The following is a 22,993-nucleotide window of genomic DNA, read 5'->3' as shown; positions in this document are numbered from 1 at the left end:
TAGGCACAGGTCACACATTGGTGAACCACTCTATCTGACTAACTGAGATTATTAATTCCAATTGATGTTATGAAGGAAAGAAGGATTAGTGTTTCATCATGTCGCTCCCAGAGGATTTTCTACAAATTGGTTATCTACTTAACCATTAGTTGTCTTTGAGTGGGTAGAAGTGTAGGGCATATGGAAAGTTGTAAGATTAAATGGCATTGATAAGAATAGGAGTTGAGGCTGGACGCAGTGGCTCATACCTGTAATCCCAGCACTTTGGGAGGCCGAGGTGGGTGGATCACCTGAGGTCAGGAGTTCAAGACCAGTCTGGCCATGGTGAAACCCCATCTCTACTAAAAATACAAAAAATTGGCTGGGTGCGGTAGCTCATGCCTATAATCCCAGCACTTTGGGAGGCCGAGGTGGGTGGATCACCCGAGGTCAGGAGTTCAAAACCAACCTGGCTAACATGATGAAACCCTGTCTCTACTAAAAATATAAAAAATTATCCGGGCATGGTGGCGGGTGACTGTAATCCCAGCTACTTGGGAGGCTGAGGCAGGAGGATCTCTTGAACCCAGGAGGCGAAGGTTGCAACGAGCCGAGATCGGGCCACTGCACTCCAGCCTGGGTGACATAGCGAGACTCTTGTCTCGTTAAAAAAAAAGAATAAGAGTTGAAATGTTCTGCCCACTTTCTGATAGTAGAGGAAAATCAGCCTATTTTCTCTTTGATGGAAAGATTATATCATCTTGTTTATATGGTTCAAATGCAGAATGCATTTATGAAGATTACTGTTAGAGCTTCTTTCATTTCTGTCTGTCTTAGAAGTTACAGACAAGCCAGTAGGAAAAGTACGAGGTGTGGGTGGATGTGGTTTTTTTGGTTATGATTTTAAGACCTAAGGTTACTTTGCTCCTTCTTACAGGAAAATAGCCTCTAGGGATGATGGGGTTTGCTTCCTACATGGTGCAGGGAATCTGAGTAGTGTCATTCATAATAAGACTATAGAGGGTGAGTTCATGTGGGGGTGCAACTTTTCTATTTTACCTCTAAGAGCTCTGACTGGAGTACCCTGGGAGGATGTCCAGTCTCAGTATAGGCCATTCCCAGGTTTGAAGGTTGATTCAGTTCTTTGCCAACCTATGAAACCTGGAACTTGACACTTACGTGACCAGAGGAGAACAGATGTAGAAATGCTTAAGATATGTGTCTCCTTGCTTTGAGCTATAAATGAGACTCTCTGAGAAAGTTCCCTTATGCGTAATGTTCCTCCAAAGTCCAAACCAAAACTCTTGAAGGGCAAGTTGGTCAGAGCATGGAGACTCATCAGTATCCCCTGCGGATTCTGGTTGAAGTGCCTGTCAAAGGCAGTGCGTTTTTCTGTTTTCTTCTCTAGGCAGTGTGAACAGCTTGGATGTATTCCCCAGCTGTGTGCCACGTGGCTGTGGGAACCTTTTGACCACCACTTTCTTTCCAGTTGGGCTTTATTACAACATGCTTCCGTTCCCTGGGGTGGTGTGCTCTGGGCTCAGGATGGTGGGAGTAGGACTTGAGGATTGTTTTGCTTTTCACTTGTCAGTTGTCCCAAAGAATTATGTCTAGGTTATATATTTATAAAAGCCTTTGATTTTTTTTTAATTCCACTTCTTTTAAAAAATTACTTTCATCCCCAAAGTGTCTAATTTTAGTTTCATCAGATTAAGAGCTTTAGTGCCTGGGAAACTGAGGCAGAAGAATCGCTTGAAACCGGGAGGCAGAGATTGTGGTGAGCCGAGATCACGCCACTGCCCTCCAACCTGGTGACAGAGCGAGACTCTATCTCAAAAAAAAAAAAAAAGCTTTAATGCCTTATTTATGCCAGACAAATTTCAGTTTAGATCTTTTTTTTTTTTTTTTTTTTTGAGATGGAGTCTCGCTCTGTCGCCCAGGCAGGAGTGCAGTGGTGCGATCTTGGCTCACCACAACCTCTGTCTCCTGGGTTCGCGCCATTCTCCTGCCTCAGCCTCCCAAGTAGCTGGGACTACAGGCACCTGCCACCACGCCTGGCTAATTTTTAAAATATTTTTAGTAGAGACGGGGTTTCATTGTGTTAGCCAGGATGGTTTCGATCTCCTGACCTCGTGATCCGCCCCCCTCGGCCTCCAAAAGTGCTGGGATTACAGGCTTGAGCCACCGCGCCTGGCCAGTTTAGATCTTTTTTTAAATCTTTTCTAGCCTATTTAATGGGGAGACAATTTCCCAGGCTTTTTTTTTTTTTTTTTAAATCAAATCAAACTTGCCAGAGCAAAGACTAAGGCCCTATCACAAATGCAGCTAGGTTACAAGACTAGTTTAAATAAAAGCTCTTTCTATTCAATTGAGAGGGACAGTGAGTGAACCAGTATGGAGTTTACGTTTTAGAAATATTCCTTATGATATACTCTAGCCTCAGCGTTTAATATTATGGCAATATCGAGGTGCAAGGAGGAATGTGGGGAAATACAGCTAGTAGAAGAAAAGTCATTCTTAAGTTTTAGTATATAAGAACCCCACTGAGGAAACCTCTTTCACTTTCTCCTGATTGAACAACTGACATGCTCTTCTGGTTCTGTCCCATGGAGATAATTGGAAAAGTTTTGCTGCTTCAACTTGGAAAAATGGTTTGTTGGTATAGGATAAAAGTAGTTAGTGTATAGTGGCGATATAGTCTCTACCACTAAGTAAACATAAGGGGTCACTACAGGCAGTGCAAAGTCAAAGTCAGGCTTCCCCTGGTGGTTTCTTTTCTTTTTTTTTGAGATGGAGTTTTGCTCTTGTTGCCCAGGTTGGAGTGCAACGGCGCGATCTTGGCTCACCGCAGCCTCCACTTCCCGGATTCAAGCGATTCTCCTGCCTCAGCCTACCAAGTAGCTGGGATTACAGGCATGTGCCACCAAGCCCAGCTAATTTTGTATTTTTAATAGAAACGAGGTTTCTCCATGATGGTCAGGCTGGTCTCAAATTCCCAACCTCAGGTGATCCGCCCTCCTCGGTCTCCCAAAGTGCTGGGATTACAGGCATGAGCCATCACGCCTGGCCTGGGTGGTTTCTTATTTAATGAACCTGATGGTTACAGGCAACTTTTATCAGAGTGTCCTATACTGGAACATCATGTTGGTCTATACTGCTTAGACTTGTGGATTTGGATTCTAAGTCTGATTCTAAACTACTTACTTCAGTGCCTTGAACTTACATCAGTGCCTTGAACTCTCCAGACTCTGAGCAAGCAATAGTAAATATCACAGGAAGATTGATGAGATGGAAGGTAATGTGCAGGGCAAAAGTGGAGACAGTGAAGAAACTGTTATTGTTCAAATCCTATTACTGTTGTATTTGATGTATTTTTTTTTTCCTGCTGGCTTTTCTTGTCAAGTAAAGTCCTATCTCTTGATCTCTTTCCTCTGAGATCAAGAGCTGGATACGCTTTACTAGGTATACCTTTGGATCCTAAAAAAAATTATTTTGAAATAATTTCAAACATATGTAAATATTGCAAGAACAATAAAAGAGTTCTAATACCTGCTTCCTGCAAATTTTCTAGTTATTAACATTTTCATGGATTTGTTCCATCACCCAGTCTCTCTCCCAGTCTCTCTCCTTCCTGATGTATATTAGATGTAGTCTTTTAATGAAACTTTTGAGAGCTGAATGCAGATAGTTTTTCTCATCTCCTCTAAACACTTTAGTATGCATTCCTCCCAAACAAGGATATGCTTCTATGATCATCATACGGCTCACCAAATCAAGGAATTAACCTGGGTTCAATACTACCATCCAGTCCACAGACCCTGTTCAGGTTTTGCCAACTGTCCCAACAATGTTTCCTTTTTTTTTTTCTTTCATCACAGGGTATATGATGTCAACTCATCCCTGGAGATGTTTTCTCCACCTTAAATTCACCATTTTTAGGGCCAGGCACGGTGGCTCATGCCTGTAATCCTAGCACTTTGGGAGACTGAGGTGGGTGGATCACCTGAAGTCAGGAGTTCAATACCAGCCTGGCCACTGTGGTAAAACCCCATCTCTACTAAAAATACAAAAAAAATTAACCAGGCATGGTGGTGCATGCTTGTAATCCCTGCTACTTGAGAGGCTGAGGCAGGAGAATTGCTCGAACCCAGGAGGTGGAGGCTGCAGTGAGCTGGGATGATGCCATTGCACTCCAGCTTGGGCAACAAGAACAAAACTCCATCTCAAAATAAATAAATAAATAAATAAATAAATAAAATAAAAAAATTCACCATTTTTTCCTTTGCAATTGATTAGTTTGTGAATTACCATTTTTTCCTTTGCAGTTGATTAGTTTGTGGAGAGGTGTTCTTATATTTCATTGATACCCTGTTTCTCAAAAAACCTCCTTCCAGTAGACCTGGCATTCACTGATAACTCCCACCTGTCTCGGTGATGGGGTTTTTTTGTTGTTGTTGTTTTCTTTTTACAGGCAAGGTCTTGCTCAGTTACCCAGGCTGGATGGAGTGCAGTGGTATGATCATAGCTCACTGCAGCCTTAATTTCCTGGGCTCAGGCAATCCTCCTGCCTCAGCCTCCCTGGTGTCTGGGACTATAGGCACATGTCACCGTGCTTAGCTAATTTTAAAATTTTTTGTAGAGATGGAGTCTCACTATGTTGCCCAGGTTGGTCTTGAACTCCTAGGCTCAAGCGATCCTCCTGCCTCAGCCTCCCGAAGTGCTTGGATTACAGGCATGAGCGACCATGTCCAGCCCAATGGTGATGTTTATATCCATCATTGCTTCTTTTTTTTTTTTTTTTTTTTTTTTTTTTTTTTTTTTGAGACAGAGTCTCGCTCTGTCGCCCAGGCTGGAGTGCAGTGGCCCGATCTCAGCTCACTGCAAGCTCCGCCTCCTGGGTTCACGCCATTCTCCCGCCTCAGCCTCCCGAGTAGCTGGGACCACAGGCGCCCACCACCTCGCCCGGCTAGTTTTTTTTGTATTTTTTAGTAGAGACGGGGTTTCACCGTGTTAGCCAGCATGGTCTCGATCTCCTGACCTCGTGATCCGCCCATCTCGGCCTCCCAAAGTGCTGGGATTACAGGCTTGAGCCACCGCGCCCGGCCCATCATTGCTTCTATATGTATTAGTTGTAGTCTACTGTAAAGAAGAGCCTTCCTTTTCTCTTGTTTATTTAATCAGTGTAGACTTGTGAATTTTTTCAATGGATTGTAATATCTTCCTATCACTTTTTATTTTTATGCATAAATTGTCCCCACTTTGGTGAGTAAGTTTCCCTTCAAGCTGGTTCCTGTGTCCTTTTGACATATTCCCACCTTTGGATCATTGTTAATGCTTATAAACTGTTATACACTGCCTTCCAAATGCCAGAAACTAAGCCCTCTGTGAAGCATGGGGTTGACTTCCTTCAAGGAACTACTTCCATCTCTGCGTCCCATACATTAAAGCCTCAACTGCCAGCTGCGATTCTGTTCCCTCTGTAGTGTGACCAGTCTCAGGAGCAGTTTCACCCAGAAAGGAGCTTCTTCAGCATGCTGCTGAGTGTGTTCCCATTTCACATGGCTCCCAGGGAGTATCAGCCTCTAGGGAGGCGGTCTCCTCCCCAGGTGCCAATACTATCTGCTTCTTAAAAGCTGTGAGAGATCTTAACATGGCCCTGACATAGAATAACTTTAGAGAGACTTCTGCGAACTTGACTTTTCCGATTCCAGCAAGAGCTTTGGCTACTAGAGTGCATTTCAATCTCTCATCTTCAATAACCATCCCCTTCAAATGAAATAGCGTGTACTACTTGGTCCTGAAGGTTCTGAAAGCCAGACTACCTAAGCATCTGTTTTCCTTAAATGAGAGTACCTCCTATGTCAGTCTTTCAAATTTAGCTGAAGGTCAGAGAGCTTGTTTGGGAAGGATAAATAAATATTTCTGGACTGAATTTTTTCTCTCTCAGCCCCTGGAATTTTGTAGTTCAGTACTTCGAAGCTTGTGGTAGAATTGACTGTAGTAGAAAGACTATATAAGATTACTTTCTCAATTTAGGATTTGTTCTTTACTTTTGGTACAGATAGTAAAAAATAAAACATCACTACCAATTTGTGGAAATGCATATTTGTGTCACTGGTTGGCTCAGTTAACTATAAAATCCTTGGTTTTTCTTTCTTTCTTTTTTTTGTTTTTTTTGAGGCGGAGTCTCACTCTGTCGCCCAGGCTGGGGTGCAGTGGCGCGATCTCGGCTCACTGCAAGCTCTGCCTCCCGGGTTCAGCCATTCTCCTGCCTCAGCCTCCCGAGTAGCTGGGACTACAGGCGCCCACCACCGCGCCCGGCTAATTTTTTGTATTTTTAGTGGAGACGGGTTTCACCGTGTTAGCCAGGATGGTCTCGATCTCCTGATCTCATGATCTGCCCACCTCGGCCTCCCAAAGTGCAGGGATTACAGTTGTGAGCCACCGCGCCCAGCCAATCCTTTGTTTTTCATTCACTTTCAAAGGGGACTTAAGTTGACTTCCCATAAAAGCATGGAAAGTTCAATGTTAGAAGTGATATGTTTGGCCGGGCATGGTGGCTCACACCTGTAATCTCAGCACTTTGGGAGGCTGAGGTGGGCAGATCACCTGAGGTCAGGAGTTTGAGACCAGCCTGGCCAACATGGTGAAACCCTGTCTCTACCAAAAAAAAAAAAAAATTAGTGGCACTTTCCTGTAGTCCCTGCTACTTGGGAGGCTGAGGCATGAGAATCGCTTGAACCCGAGAGGTAGAGGTTGCCCTGACCCGAGATCATGCCACTACACTCCAGCATGGACGACAGAGCTGGGGTTTTGGCACGCACCTGTAGTCCCAGCTATTTGAGAGGCTGAGGCACAAGAATCTCTTGAACCAGGGAGGTGGAGGTTGCTATGACCTGAGATCATGCCACTGCACTTCAGCCTGGGTGACAGAGCTGGAGTTTTCTTTTTTTGAGCTCTGTCTCTGTCTTTTTTTTAGGCCAGGCATGGTGGCTCACGCCTGTAATCCTAGCACTTTGGGAAGGTGAGGTGGGAGGGTCACTTGAACCCAGGAGTTTGAGACCAGCCTGGGCAACATAGTGAGACCCCATCTCTATTTAAAAAAAAAAAAAAGATTTTTAAAACTACTGAAAGAGGGAAATCCTTGGGTACCAGGAACAAGTATTGCAGTAATAACTCTGTCAAGACCTGAATTAACTCTGCAGTCCATGTTAACTTTATGAGCTGCAGTAGTATAATAAAGCAAAAGTATTTTCTATTTCACCGACTCTTATAGTGCCTTCCCTACGTCGGACATGGACTGTACCTTAAGAGCCTTTAGTTACCTTTCACGAGTATGTATTACTGATTGGTAGTGGCTGAAAGGTGTGATAGATTTCCTCACTCATCTTAAGGGTCATAGTCAACACTTCTCTAACAAAAGACAGGTTAACAAGAGAAAAGCATAACAAATTTATGTGACACAGGAGGCTTTAGAAATGAAGTCTCAAGGACCCAGGGAAAACTGTCTGTTTTTATGCTTAGGTTTGATGAAGAATTCACTGCCGTATAGAAAGTGATTGGACAGTAAGACATGATCTAATGGTAACAGACTGAGAAACCCACCAAGACTGGTGTGCTCAGGTCATTCTTGGGCTCTCTATGTAGCATTCCTTCTCCCAGGTTATGGGATGGGGCAGGACCTCTCTAGAATGCGGGTCTTCAGAGGACAAGAGAGTGACCTTTCTAGTTTTATGGCTTGCTTCAGAGAAGAGGGTTTCTAGTTAGTTCTTTTTTTTTTTTTTTTTTTTTTGAGATGGAGTCTCATTCTGTTGCCCAGGCTGGAGTGCAGTGGCATGATCTCGGCTCACTGCAGCCTCCACCTCCCAGGTTCAAGCGATTCTCCTGCCTTAGCTTCCCAACTAGTTGGGACTATAGGCACATGCCACCATGCCTGGCTAATTTTTGTATTTTTAGTAGAGGTGGGGTTTTACCATGTTGACCAGGCTGGTCTTGTAGTGATCCACCCACCTGGGCCTTCCAAAGTGTTGGGATTACAGGCATGAGCCACTGTGCCTGGCCAGGGTTTCTAGTTTCTATGGTCTTGAGGAAGAGGAATTCTGGTTTCTATGAGTAGCTTAGGGGGAGAAAAAGGGGAGGCAGACAGGAGGCCAGGAGAAGGTCAGAGAGCAACCTTGCTTCTGAGGCCTTCCAATCTCCTTTAGTTCAAAGTGCTCAGCATGCCAAAGCACCATACTTTGGGGTATTGTTTTCTGAGCCTGATAGGATGGAAGTAGGCAAGAAGGAGAGTGTATTGCTACAAATCGATTGCCATTACCCCAGAAACAATTTAAATAAAATATCTATCCTAAAGAGTCACTAGCAATGGAAACAGGTCATGAGTATTTCCTCCCTCCTGTCGTCTCTTTTCAGAGTAGTCACCCAAACAATAATACACACTGACTGTTGAGTGGAGCATTAAGAATTTCTCTGAAAAGAGTGTACTGTTGCTGTTAGCAAAGAAGCTTTAGAGATCTCAGGTAGAATAACGTTTTTTGAAAGTGTGTACCAGCCAGTGGTCATGCTGCGGTTTTCTCCATATGCTTTATTCCTCATGGTTTGAGACAACTTTCGTAGGGATTATATCAGTCTGCTTTACATTGAGGTCCTACAGTTACTAAATCGCATTTGAACCCAGATTGGAAAACAATGTGGTGTAGGGGGCATTGTCTACTGGCCCCCAGAGATCTAAGTACAGTTCCTGCTTCTCTCTGCAGTTCGCTGCTCAGAGAAATGGGGAAACCTGAGCTGTTTTTTGTTTTTTGTTTTTGAGACGGAGTTTCGCTCTTGGCACTCAGACTGGAGTGCAATGGCGCTATCTCGGCTCACTACAACCTCTGCCTCTCGGGTTCAAGCAATTCTCCTGCCTCAGCCTCCCGAATAGCTGGGATTACAGGCATCAGCCACCATGCTTGGCTAGTTTTTGTATTTTTAGTAGAGATGGGGTTTCACCATGTTGGCCAGGCTGGTCTCGAACTCCTGACCTCAGGTGATCCACCCGCCTCAGCCTCCCGAAGTCCTGGGATTACAGGCGTGAGCCACCACGCCCAGCCTGGTTTGGTTTTTTGAGCATCCATTTCCTCATCTTTATTATTATTATTTTTTGAGGCAGGTGACTCACCCAAGAGAGTCACACAGCAGCGTGATCACAGGTCACTGCAGCCTCAGTCTCCCTCGGGTCAAGCAGTCTTCACACCTCAGCCTCCTGAGTAGCATACCACCATGCGTAGCTGATTTAAAAAAAATTTTTAGTAGAAACAAAGGTGTGGCGGGGGTTGCTCCCTTTGTTGTCCAGGCTGGTCTCTCACTTCTGAGCTCAAGCCATCCATCCATGTTGGCCTCCCGAAGTGCTGGGATTAGAGGCATGAGCCACCACTCCTGGCCCATTTCTTCATTTTTAAATGGAGTTAATAATAGTCTTTGTCTGGTAGAATTATGAGCTTTAAATGAGACGAAGCAAATAAAGTGATCAATACATATAAAGGGCTCAATAAATGTTATCTAAAACAAAAACCAAAATGGGTTGCTGCTTTAGTTGTTCTTCTCTTTCATCTAGCTTGAAACTTTTGTTTAGAAGTAAACAAAAAATCAAAATCTGTATTTAAGAACAACCACCAGGAACAACAACAACAACAAAAGCCTTGGTTTGCACTTAAGACGATTTGGTATGAATTTTCCCCCAGCCAGAGTTGGCAGGGTTAATGTGCGCCAGCTGAGAAGCCATGCTGTTACCTTCTGGCAGCCCATATGCAGATGCTGTTGTATTAATTACAAAAGAAAACTCGATTAACTTGGAAGTCCTTTAACTGTCAGTGAGGCAGCTGCTCCAGCTCTGAAACAGGTTTTCTTCCTCCCTTCTACTGTCAGTCTATAGCTTTTAATCTCTTCTTTAGAGAACTGGTGAGACTGCACTGTAGGTCCTCAGAGCCCCTGGCTAGTTCAGTCTACTTTTTGATCTGCAGTTATAGTGGTCCAAGGGGCGCTTGCATAGATTCACATAATTTAAAACAAAATAAAAACAACCAGACCAACCACCCATCCCCCTCACATCATTGTTCTTTCAGCAGTTAAAACCTGGCATTTTAGAACTGGAAAGCATGTTAAAGATGATCTAATCCAACTCCACCCCCCTGCATTTACCGATGAGCATTTCAAGGCTCAGAGAGATCGAGTGGATTGCCAAGGTCACAGAGCTAGTCAGAGTGGCAAAGCATGCCTTCATTCTCATGCTGTTCCCGCTTCCATATTGCACTCCACATCACTGAGCAGTGTGCTCAGAATCCAGGAGTAAAACCATCTGCTTTTAACTTCATTTCTCTCCAAGCCCTTGTTCAAATCTGGTAGAGATGTCAGATGGATGAAAAAGCTAAAGATTTAGTGGGAGAAGCAAAGGGCTTGGATAGTGACGTGTTGGAAAACAGAGACAGTGATGTTTGCCATAGACTTCTAACAGTGTACTGGGCTCAACTTCAGCACCCTTTCCTATTGCACTGGTCTTTGGTTGGTTTGACAGTAGCAAGTTTATTTGTGGTGACTTTTTGTAGGAAAGATGGAGGTGGGGAGTGTTCATTGGGGTCAGATGAATAATGGGGTGTGTCTGCTGTGGTTTTGGCTGATGCAGCCTGTTTCATTGGCTGTCCTGTAGTTGACACTTTGTCTCAGAGGTGCAGATGCTTTCTCCCTCAGGTCCTGAAAAGTGATTTAGTTGGTTTTCTTCTCTATTATCCACTCTCCTGGTAGTAGCAGTAACAAAGGTTAGTTAGGTTTGTTGGTCTTTTTGTGATGAAACCATTTTTATTATAAGAATTTAAAGGTTGTCAGTATGCATTCACATGTAGACACTTATGTGAAAATCTGGGGAGGACTGGGAACAGAAGAAAGCTAGGAAGTGTAGATGAGGGTGAAGACACTCTAGCTGGACTTCTCACTGCTCGAGCTAAGACTGTGGTAGTTAAATTCCACGAGATGAATGGAAGGGTCCTGTTCTTGTTTTTTTTTTTTTTTTGAGATGGAATCTTGCTCTGTTGCCCAGGCTGGAGTGCAATGGCACGATCTTGGCTCACTGCAATCTCTGCTTCCTGGGTTCAAGCGATTCTCCTGCCTCAGCCTCCCAAGAACCTGGGATTACCACCATGCCCGTCTAATTTTTTGTATTTTTGGTAGAGACAGAGTTTCGCCATGTTGGCCAGGCTGGTTTCAAACTCCTGACCTCAGGTGATCTGCCCGCCTCCGCCTCTCAAACTGCTGGGATTACAGACGTGAACCACTGCATCTGACTGAAGGGTCCTATTCTTTATCCGCATGAAGGAGGTTTTTAGGAGTGATGGTTGCTCTTAAACTATTCATCATGATACTGGACTTTTCAAAGTACTCAGTGGGTTTGCTTACAGCTTTCTATAGGTAGCTCTCCCCACTAAATGGATTCTCAGACAGAACAAACAGATCTGTAGCATTAAGCCCTTGGTATGTGTCAGGCATTGTGTTGGGTGTTGAGGATGAAATAGGATGGTTCTTCCTGCTTTTGATGATTATAAACAGATCATTAGAATAAAGCATGGTAAGTGTTCTGCAGTTGTGAATAAGGTATGAAGGGACTCAGGACTGGCTTGCTGCTGCTTGTTAATGACCACACAAGCAATTGGCTGTGTCCTCTTGCTTTTAGGTTGTAGATCAAAAGAGTAGACTAGTTGTCTGGTGTTACACTCTTGTATTTAGTAAATACCCTTGCACAGAATTATATACTTAGTTAACTCTGTTTGGTTTTTGAAAGGAACTCATCTCTTTCCCAAGAGAGTAGATTGGCTTGTTTCAGTGTCTGGTGTTGCTGATGTATATATGCAGGCCAGGGTGATATCCTTATAGACAGAGAGATATGAAAAGAAGGGCCCTAATGAAATGCATAGAGGGATTTGCGTGAACACAGACCTCTTTAACCCTTTTGGCATTACTGTTTGTGGAAGAGAAGGATGCTTAGGGATTTGAAATTGTAGCTGGGTAGGTTCACTCTGAAGTAGAACCACCTCTTAATTGACTCAGGCCTCTCTTGCTTCAATTCCGGCAACAAATAAAATAAATGGCCTACAAATAATTTAATGCAGCTTATGGTTAAGTGACTAAAACAAATACTGTTTCAGTTAGTGCCACCCAAAATTTCAATTATGATGGATGTGTTTGGCTCAAGGATTGTCCTTTTTGTAGCCTAAGAACTGTGTGTCTGTGCTGTTCTGAACAAATGCGGGAATTGCCTGAATCTTAGAGGTAGGCAGACACTGATATTGAGGGAATAAGGAAGCGATATAATTCAGACTGAGAATTTCAGTGAACTAATTTCGGGTTATTTTTCCCAGACAGAGATTCTCATTCTTTAGGAAGCTTGTTCTGTCTTGAACATTATTTGAATGCGTTTGGGGAAGTTATCCATTTAAATTAGTAGTAGTTGCCTTGAAAGGAGAAGTTTTTTTGTTTTTGTTTTGTTTTAGATTTTTATTTTATTTTTTGTACAAAACATCAGGTTGGTGAAAAACAGATTTTTTAATTGACACATAGTAATTGTACATATTTATAGGATACATGTGGTATTTATAGGATACATGTGGTATTTCGATATGTGGGTAACAATGTGGTAATGGTCAAATCAGGGTAATTGGGATGTCCATCATGGATAATGTTTTTGAGATAAATCACATCTCTTTCTAGATTTGCCTAGATTTTATCCTAACAGGCAGTTATTTCCTTTTGTCCTATTTAGGGTCTTGTCTCCCATAAACAGAAGGAATGTGATTTGATTAGGAGGTATTGATGTTAATTGAGCACCCCAGTGTTTTAAGGAAACAGATGACTTGGCAGCTGGGATGTTGTCACCAGCTATCAGAGCGATGAACTGGAAAAGATTCTAGAGCTTATGCAAAACTGAATAGCATTTCATTTTATACATTTATACATTTTATGTATTTATAGCTCATACATTTAGTAGTAAAATATGTCACAGTGAAGAACATAAGCTAAAGCCACATATGGTAGATAAATTTAAAAGGGCTCTATAGTGCTGTATTATGTGCTACATGATGGCATCTTGGTCAACAAAGGTACAGTATTTTTAGCACACCTTTTCTATGTTTAGATATGTTTAGATACACAAATACTTAAGATTGTGTTACAGCTATCTATAGTATTCAGTACAGTAACATGCTGTACACGTTTGTAGCCTAAGAGCAATAGGCTACACCCTATAGCCTAGGTGTGTAGTAGGCTGTACCCATACCACCTAGGTTTGTGTAAGTATACTCTGATGTTCACATAGTGACAAAATCGCCTGATGATGCATTTCTCAGAATATATGCCTGTTGTTAAGCAACACATGACTGTAATCTGTGTTCAAGTATTAGGTCCTCTGTCAGAAGGAAGGGTTTAATTTTGACACATTCAGGTATGTTTCTCCTTGGGCTCACATCCCAACCAGTATAGTTTTTCTGGCTTTGTTATTTTAATAATCTTGGTATTTGTGGAGTCCTTGTAAACTCCTTAGGCTGTCCCTCCACTGAATGAAAAAGGAGCGGGGCGGGAAGATCAGGTCACTCCCACGTTTCTGAGTAGAAATAACAATTTGTTCCTAGGGGATGAGCTAGGGAAGGGAATTCTCTTTGGTATGTGAAGAGCCTTTTCTCACTGGGGTTTTTCCCCGATATGTCCTTCAACCAAGGTTCCTAGAAATTGCTCCTCAAGGACCCTGTCATCCTCGTGGGATTTCTATGTGAGTCTCTCTCTCTCCCCTTCCTCACTCCTCTCTCTCTACTCCTTTCTCCTCCTCCACTCTTCCCTTCCCCAACCAGGCCAACTGAGCTGCATTTCCTTCCCGCCTAAGGAAGAGAAGTACCTCCAGCAGATTGTGGACTGCCTCCCTTGCATACTGATCCTCGGCCAGGATTGTAATGTCAAGTGCCAGCTGTTGAACCTGCTGTTGGGGGTGCAGGTGCTTCCCACCACCAAGCTGGGCAGTGAGGAGAGCTGTAAGCTTCGGCGCCTCCGCTTCACCTATGGAACTCAGACTCGGGTGAGCCTGGCGCTCCCTGGACAGTATGAACTAGTGCACACGCTGGTTGCTCACCAGGGCAACTGGGAGACCATCCCTGAGGAGGATCTGGAGGTCCAAGAGAACAATGAGGATGCTGCTCATGTTTTAGCGGAACTGGAGGTAACGATGCACCATGCTCTCTTACAGGTACCAATCTCATACTTCTCTACCAATTGTATACGTATATACCAGCTTTCCTTTTATTTTGACTTTCTAGAAAAGTAATTCGATGATACATAGTCTGAACTCTGAGCAGCAGTGGCTAGTGGAGTCAGAGGAACATAATCTGGGAAGTTGAAAAACAAACAAGACTATAGCAATACTCATTCCTGCCTCTTCTTACCATGCTGCAAGGCCCTGAGTAGTTTGCTTGTCTCCCCACTTCCTTATCTCCGTTTCTAATGAAAATGAAAGGAATATGTGATACTTATATCTCAGCATGCTTTTACAGAATAATTGTAATCAAAGTTAGAAATCCTTTCTCATTTTTTAACCAGAAGATATTGCTGGAATTGTCTCTAGTTACCTCTTTCAAAAAGGAATGATAAGATGATGGATAAGTATTGTTCTTATTAGAATTGAGACCAAGTGAAGAATTTTGTGGGTTCTTCCTTAGACCTAACCATTAATTTACTAAGTAGTACAGAGGACAGATAATTTCTCCTACTTTATAAGGAACATGGGAATGTGAGGACAGGTCTGGCCCAATGTAAGGAACATGGAGATCTTGTTATTTGAAGAGTATCTTAGTTTCTCTCATAAACTCCCAAAGAGAGCACAGATCCTGTGCCATCTCGTAAGATATCATATTGTCTAAGACTTTATATATTATCACTTAGGAAATACTTCTCTCTTGGTCTGTGTTTCCTTTCCTATTGGATAGTTAGGACTGGGCTATTTAACTAGACCAAATGGGTATGTGACTATGGCAGGGTCAGGAGTGGATATGGATAAAATAATTCAGCCATACTCAGAGTTTGACCCTTGGTTAACTGTGCCAGGAAGGATGGGCTAGTTTGGCAGGACCTGAAAGAGTGGTTTTTTCTTTCCTTGTTTCTTATAACCACTTCAACTACCCCACTTCTAAGAAGCTTAGTTTCTCAGTCAATGAATGAGTCCTTTGGTTGTAGCCACGGCCTGTGACACTCTAGAAGTAAAAACTGTCATCTCATTTCCTTCCACAGTCCATATTTCTTTCATCTTGATAAATGCCACAGGGGGCTATGTAACAAGCCCCCATTCTCTCTCAGCTCAGTTTCAGTGGTGGTTTCCTGTGTTTTCAAACTGAGAGTTCACATTTCCTAGCTCTAGGATAATGTGAGGGTTTTTAAATAGCTCTGATAGTAACTCTGGCAGTAACCTTTGTATATTAACTGTGGCATGTTCAGTTGACCCATGAACTTCTTCACAATTCACAAGTATTTGATTGATCCATACACAGTCTCTCTGTAGTATACAGTCTTGGTCTAGTTCCTTCAAGCTTCCAATAGCTCAGTGGTTTTCAAACATATATATATATATATATATATTTTTTTCCTTCTTCTTCTTTTTTCTTTTCTTTTTTCTTCTTCTTCTTCTTTTTTTTTTTTTTTGAGATGGAGTCTCTCTCTGTTGCCCAGGCAGGAGTGCAATGGTGTGATCTCAGTTCACTGCAACCTCCGCCTCCTGGGTTCAAGTGGTTCTCCTGCCTGAGCCTACAGAGTAGCTGGGACTATAGGCGCCCGCCACCACACCTGGCTAATTTTTGTAATTTTAGTAGAGGCAGGGTTTCACCATGTTTGTCAGAGGTTTGTCAGGATGGCCTTGAACTCCTTACCTCAGTGATCCACCCACCTCAGCCTCCCAAAGAACTGGGATTACAGGCATGAGCCACCACGCCTGGCTACTTTTTTATATTTTAATTCAGTGTAAGACATACATTTTCTTTCAGGACCCAGTACATGTATATACATATACATTTGAAATACAAGTTTCATGAAACATTACTTTTGCTTTCTGCAATACATACTGATAATTTCCTCTCTTTTTGACTTCATTTTTTGAAAATGTTAGTAGCAACCCACTAAGTTGATGCTATGACCTGGTAGATTATAACCTGTAGCTTAGAAAGCACTGTTGAGCTCAGTGGCATACACTTGTAGTCCCAGCTACTGGGGAGACTGAGGCATGAGGATTGCTTGAACCTAAGAAGTTGTATCCAGCCTGGGCAACATAGTGAGACCCTGTCTCTAAAAAAAAAAAAAAAATACTGTTAAATAGCAGAAATGACTGCTGTAGGTCAGGTGGTGATTTTTACCATTCTTGCCTTTAATAACAATCCTAGAATGTGACAAAGCCATCTGCAGGAGAAGCAAATCATTTGATTTTTTTCTCTTAGTCCCTTCATTTTTAAAAATTACTATTATTATTTTTTATTTTTTAAATTTGTGAGACAGAGGCTTGCTCAGTGGCCCAGGCTGGAGTACAGTAGCACAGTCTTGGCTCACTGCAACCTCCGCCTTCCAGATTCAAGCAATTCTACTGCCTCAGCCTCCCGAGTAGCTGGGATTACAGCTGTGTGCCACCACACCCGGCTAATTTTTATATTTTTAGTAGAGATGGGGTTTCGCCATGTTGGCCAGGCTGGTCTTAAACTCCTGACCACAAGTGATCCTCCTGCCTCAACCTTGCAAAGTGCTGGGATTACAGGCATGAGCTACCATACCCGGCCCCTTCATTTTATTGGTTTGAATTTCTAATGCTTGTCTGAGCACAATGACTTATGCCTGTAATCCCAACACTTTGGGAGACTGAGGGAGGAGGATTGCTTGACCCCAGAAGTTCAACTCCAGCCTGGGCAACATAGTGAGATCCTGTGTACACACCTGTGGTCTGAGCCACTTGAAAGGCTGGGGTTGGGGGATCAAGTGATCCTCCAACCAGTGGAGGCTGCAGTCAGCTGTGTTTGCACCATTGTACAACACTTGGGTGACAGAATGAGATCCTGTCTCGAAAAAAATTTTTTTAAGATCTTTCTCTTCATTACTTTGTGGGTTTTTTTTATTTGTTTGTTTGTTTTTTCGAGATGGAGTCTCATTCTGTTGCCTAGGCTGGAGTGCAGTGGAGTGATTTTGGCTCACTGCAGCTTCTGCCTCCCAGGTTCAAGCGATTCTCGTTCCTTAGTCTCCCAAGTAGCTGGGATTATAGATGCCTGCCACTACACTCAATTTTTATATTTTTAGTAGAGATGGAGTTTCACCACGTTGGCCAGGCTGGTCTCAAACTCCTGACCTCAAGTTATCTGCCCCCCTCATCCTCCCAAAGTGCTGGGATTACAGTCATGAGCCACTGTGCCTGGCCCTAATTTTTTTTAAAATTTCTAATGCTCATTTACTTTTATTCCATAAATTGAGGTGCTATAAGAAAGTCACAGAGGCCGGGCGCGGTGGCTCAAGCCTGTAATCCCAGCACTTTGGGAGGCCGAGACGGGCGGATCACGAGGTCAGGAGTTCGAGACCATCCTGGCTAACACGGTGAAACCCTGTCTCTACTAAAAAAATACAAAAAACTAGCCGGGCGAGGTGGCGGGCGCCTGTAGTCCCGGCTACTCGGGAGGCTGAGGCAGGAGAATGGCGTAAAAACCCGGGAGGCAGAGCTTGCAGTGAGCTGAGATCCGGCCACTGCACTCCAGCCTGGGCGACACAGCGAGACTCCGTCTCAAAAAAATAAAATAAAATAAAATAAAATAAAAAAAGAAAGTCACAGAAAGGGAAGTACGAGCCATCCCCCAAGTGCGTATCTGAGCATGTATCTTTCCATTGAGAGCTCCCAGGGCCTACTCCTGGTGTGTGCTAAGCATGCAGACAGAGGCAACAATTGAGGAGGCTACTTGAATGGGATGTTGAGATACCAAATCAGCTTTCTCTCAGCATAGTTAAAAAGATATATTCTCTCTTCTCTTTTCTTGAGGAATTATCTAGCCTCTCATGTTGTTTCATGTGGTTTGTGAGACTTCCTTGGCCAGTGTTTCTCTAGATCTGCTTTATTCTCCAGTGGTTTTGGTGTAGGCCTCATACCAGATCCCTGTAGTTCTAAGTTTAGAACCCCTTGTTGTTGAGTCTCAGAGGGCCTTGCAACCTTTGTGGGATCCAAGCACTGCCCTCTCACTGCAGCCCGACTCCTGTTTCTGTTACATACATCAGCAATGCTCAGCTTACTGCTGGGGGCATTGCACAGCAGCTACCTGGAAGATCATTCATGCCAGCAAGAATGAGCTTTTTGTTTAGCTCCAGTTATTTTTAGGACCAGTGAGTTAGCTCTAAACAGCCCTTCCATCTGATTTGTGAAGAGGGTAGTAAAGAAAGGAAACATTTAGCTAAAGGAAATCAAGATTGAATTAGGGGAAATGCAGTGTTCATTTTGAACTGTCAAATTATCAAAGCAGAATTTCCCCTGCCCTCTTATACAATGGTCATTCTTCTAATACGTTATTTTAAAGTCCTCATAAATTAGCCATTTTCAGTTTGTTCCAGAATAGGCCAACTCACATGGACCCACACTGCTTGGTATTCCCACCTTTTTAGTTCTGGATCCCCTGAGATTCTCAGTTCAAAATTCAGCAGTAGAGGAACACTGTCAAGCCGTTCGTATCTGAAACCTCATTTGGTGTTCAAACATAGTCACTTTGCAATTGGCAGCACAGTTCACCATTCGCCATATTCACTAGTTGTGTCTTTATTACTCCCCCTTCCCCACCCTCATGCCTTCCTTCAAGCATATATATCTGACACCTCCTTTTCTTTTTCTTTCTTCTTACAAATCTGATGGAACAGTTATCTGCCTTAGAGTTGCTCACTCTGATATATCTGTGTGTGTGTGTGTGTGTGTGTGTGTGTGTGTTTGTTTTTTTTTTCTCCTGTGAACACCTGTAAGAAAAGGAAGAAGCAGCAGCAGAAGCGATTAAACTTGCTCAGCCTGAGATGGGATTCCTGCAGCCTGGAGGTGGCATTTTGTTTACTGTGGCAGTTACATAGCTTCAGTTGATCTGCTCTGATCAGTAGCCCACCAGGTGCTTTTGGCCTTTTGGGCTGCCACATACTGACCTGGTTATTGGCTCATGGTGTTATCTGTTGGGGTTTACTTCAGGGAACTGAGGTAGACTAATATTTCCAGGCAAGGTCAGTGACTTGCAAATAACCTTTTTTTTTTTTTTTTTTTGTGACGGGGTCTTACTCTTGTCACCCAGGCTGGAGTGCAATGGCGCAATCTTGGCTCACTGCAACCTCTGCCTCCTGGGTTCAAGCGATTCTCCTGCCTCAGCCTCCTGAGTAGCTGGGATCACAGGTGCCTACCACCATGCCTGGCTAATTTTTGTACTTTTAGTAGAGACGGGGTTTCACCATGTTGACCAGGCTGGTCTCGAACTCCTGACCTCAGGTGATCTGCCCACCTCGGCTCCCAAAGTGCTGGGATTACAGGTGTGCACCACCATGCCTGGCTAATTTTTGTACTTTTAGTAGAGACGGAGATTCACCATGTTGACCAGGCTGGTCTCAAACTCCTGACCTCAGGTGATCTGCCCACCTCGGTCTCCCAGAGTGCTGGGATTACAGGTGTGCACCACCATGCCTGGCTAATTTTTGTATTTTTTGTAGAGATGGGGTTTCATCACGTTGGCCAGGCTGGTCCCGAACACTTGAGCTCAAGCAATCTGCCTGCCTTGGCCTCCCAAAGTGCTGGGATTACAGGGATGAGCCACCATGCCTGGCCACTAATTGTTTTTGTTTGTCTGTTTTGCTACCCTGTTTTTAACGAACAGATATTGGTATTTTAAATTTTTCAGGCCGGGCGCGGTGGCTCACGCCTGTAATCCCAGCACTTTGGGAGGCTGAGGCGGGCGGATCACAAGGTCAGGAGATCGAGACCATGGTGAAACCCCGTCTCTACTAAAAATAGAAAAAATTAGCCAGGCGCAGTGGCGGGCACCTGTAGTCCCAGCTACTCGGGAGGCTGAGGCAGGAGAATGGCGTGAACTCAGGAGGCGGAGCTTGCAGTGAGCCGAGATTGCGCCACTGCACTCCAGCCTGGGCGACAGAGCGAGACTCCGTCTCAAAAAAAAAAAAAAAAAAAATTTTCAGTAATTAATGCTTTTACAACTCATAAGCATTATAAAAGATCTTAAAATGACAAGTTTACATAAAATTTTAACCCCCAAATTTACTAAACACTGTTTGTTGCTAGAAAACTGGCTTCTCTCATTTTTTGTCTAGTTATTGGCATTTCAAGACCAGACTGGGCTACAAAGTGAGACCTCGTCTCTACGAAAAATTAGCCAGGTGTGGTGGCATACACCTGTGGTCCCAGCTACATAGGAGGCAGAGGCAGGAGGATCAGTTGAGCCCAGGAGATCGAGGCTGCGTTGCATCTTGGGTTACAGAGTGAAACCCTATCTCAAAAAAAAAAAAACCACACACACACACAAACCCCAACATCGGTGGCTCACACCTGTGGCTCCAGCACTTTGGGAGGCTGAGGTGAGCGGATCGCCTGAGGTCAGAAGTTTGAGACCAGCCTGGCCAACATGGTAAAATCCTGTTACTATTAAAAATACAAAACTTAGCTGGACATGGTGGCAGGTGCCTGTAATCCCAGCTACTCGGGAGGGTGAGGCAGGAGAATCGCTTGACCCAGGGAGGTGGAGGTTGCAGTGAGCCGAGATCATGCCACTGCACTCCAGCCTGGGCGACTAGAGTGAAACTCTGTCTCAAAAAAAAAAAACCCAACATTTGTTATAGGTTACTTACCTTTAGTTAGATACCATATTGTCTCTTGACTATATCTAGGTTAAAAGATAAAAATTGATAGGTAAAAGGTAAGAAAGAATGCTGAGTGAGGCCCTCAGGGCAAGAAGATACTGTTGGTGGAGGGAGTCTATGGAATTGGGCCAAAATATAGTCAACTCCAAGGGAAAAGAAACAAGGATCATATTTATATGTACAGGATAGAGAAATAAGAAATGATATTCTAGAAGTATAATGAAAAATTTAAAAACTTATTTTATGTGGCAAAAAAGGGAAACTGAAGTGATGTATTTAAAAAGGATGTGGAAAGTTCAGGTGAATGCTAAATTATAAATTCTTTATGGCAGTAATCCTATTTTGTTTTTAATATCTCTCTCACCTTCACCCTAGCATGCACTAACATACATAGTAAAATGTAACCATCCTGCATACATTGTTCTTTGCCAAAAAACCTGGGAATTCCTGTTATAGGCTAATATACCTATGAAGGATATGTGTGATTCAGAGGCAATATTTTTTTTTTAATCCCTATGCTCACTGTAATAACCTTGATATATCTCTTAAAAGAACAGCCTGGCTGGGCGCAGTGGCTCACGCCTGTAATGCCAGCACTTTGGGAGGCCGAGGCAGGCAGATTGCTTGAGTTCAGGAGTTTGAGACCAGCCTGGGCAACAAGGCAAAACCCTTTCTCTACAAAAAATACAAAAATTAGCTGGGTGTGGTAGCACATGCCTGTAGTCCTAGCTACTCGGGAGGCTGAGGTGGGAGGACCACTTGAGCCTGGGAAGTGTAGGTTGCAGTAAGCTGAGACCGCGCCATTGCACTCCAGCCTGGGTCTATGTCTCAAAAATAAATAAATAAATAAATAGGCCGGGCGCGGTGGCTCAAGCCTGTAATCCCAGCACTTTGGGAGGCCGAGACGGGCGGATCACGAGGTCAGGAGATCGAGACCATCCTGGCTAACACGGTGAAACCCCGTCTCTACTAAAAAATACAAAAAAAACTAGCCGGGCGAGGTGGTGGGCGCCTGTAGTCCCAGTTACTCGGGAGACTGAGGCAGGAGAATGGCGTGAACCCGGGAGGTGGAGCTTGCAGTGAGCCGAGATCCGGCCACTGCACTCCAGCCTAGGTGACAGAGCGAGACTCCGTCTCAAAAAAAAAAATAAATAAATAAAATAAAAAAATAAATAAATAACAACATCCTGTGTAGCCATAAAAAAGAATGAATTCGTGTCCTTTGCAGGGACATGGATGAAGCTGGAAGCCATCATTCTGAGCAAACAGGAACAGAAAACCAAACACTGCATGTTCTCACTCATAAGTGGGAGTTGAACAATAAGAACACATGGACCCAAGTAGAGGAGCATCAGACACGGGGGCCTGTTGGGGGGGTTGGAGGAAGGGGAGGGAGAGTATTAGGACAAATACCTAATGCATGTGGGGCTTAAAACCTAGATGATGGGTTGATAGGTGCAGCAAACCATACCTCTGTAACAAACCTGCACATTCTACACGTGTATCCCAGAACTTAAAGTAAACAAAACAAAACAAAATAACATCCTGAAGCCGAGGCTGTATTTCCTCAGTTCACTGTCAGTGATTCATCTCTGGCCTTCCAGGGTTGGCTCTTTTTTTTTTCTGAGATGGAGTCTCGCTCTGTCGCCCAGGCTGGAGTGCAGTGCCGTGGCCGGATCTCAGCTCACTGCAAGCTCCGCCTCCTGGGTTTACACTATTCTCCTGCTTCAGCCTCCTGAGTAGCTGGGACTACAGACACCCGCCACCTCACCTGGCTAGTTTTTTGTGTTTTTTAGTGGAGACGGGATTTCACTGTGTTAGCCAGGATGGTCTCAATCTCCTGACCTCGTGATCCGCCTGTCTTGGCCGCCCAAAGTGCTGGGATTACAGGCTTGAGCCACCGCACCCGGCCCAGGGTTAGCTCTTGAGGCGAAAATCTGACAGCAGTCACAGTCTTAATCTTCTTCTTTTGTCTTCTTCCTTTGCGAGGATTCTGTCTACCTCTTTCCTGCACCAAATAGCTTCCTTTCTGTTTTTACTATCTCACATATTTGTTTGTTTCCTTTTGAGTAGAGGATGGATGGGGTAGGGAATCTTCCCTAATTCAGAG

The 22,993-nt window shown here is 43.8% G+C and overlaps 1 protein-coding gene across 2 annotated transcripts in view; it reads left to right on the top strand.

The window, feature by feature from the left end:
- LOC105484809 (dual serine/threonine and tyrosine protein kinase) overlaps window positions 1-22,993 on the top strand; it is a 72,845-nt gene that overhangs the window by 13,303 nt on the left and 36,549 nt on the right. For both annotated transcript variants that reach the window (XM_011746811.3, XM_011746810.2), the window contains exon 2: window positions 13,848-14,236. In XM_011746811.3, coding sequence (XP_011745113.1) covers window positions 13,848-14,236 — 389 coding nt within the window. The remainder of the gene's footprint in view (window positions 1-13,847; window positions 14,237-22,993) is intronic.

This window comes from Macaca nemestrina, chromosome 1, assembly GCF_043159975.1.
Source record: "Macaca nemestrina isolate mMacNem1 chromosome 1, mMacNem.hap1, whole genome shotgun sequence".
In the NCBI taxonomy this organism is placed as follows: Eukaryota; Metazoa; Chordata; class Mammalia; order Primates; family Cercopithecidae; genus Macaca; species Macaca nemestrina.
The sequence above is the reverse complement of the archived record's forward strand: the minus strand, read 5'-3'. Positions and strand labels throughout refer to the sequence as shown.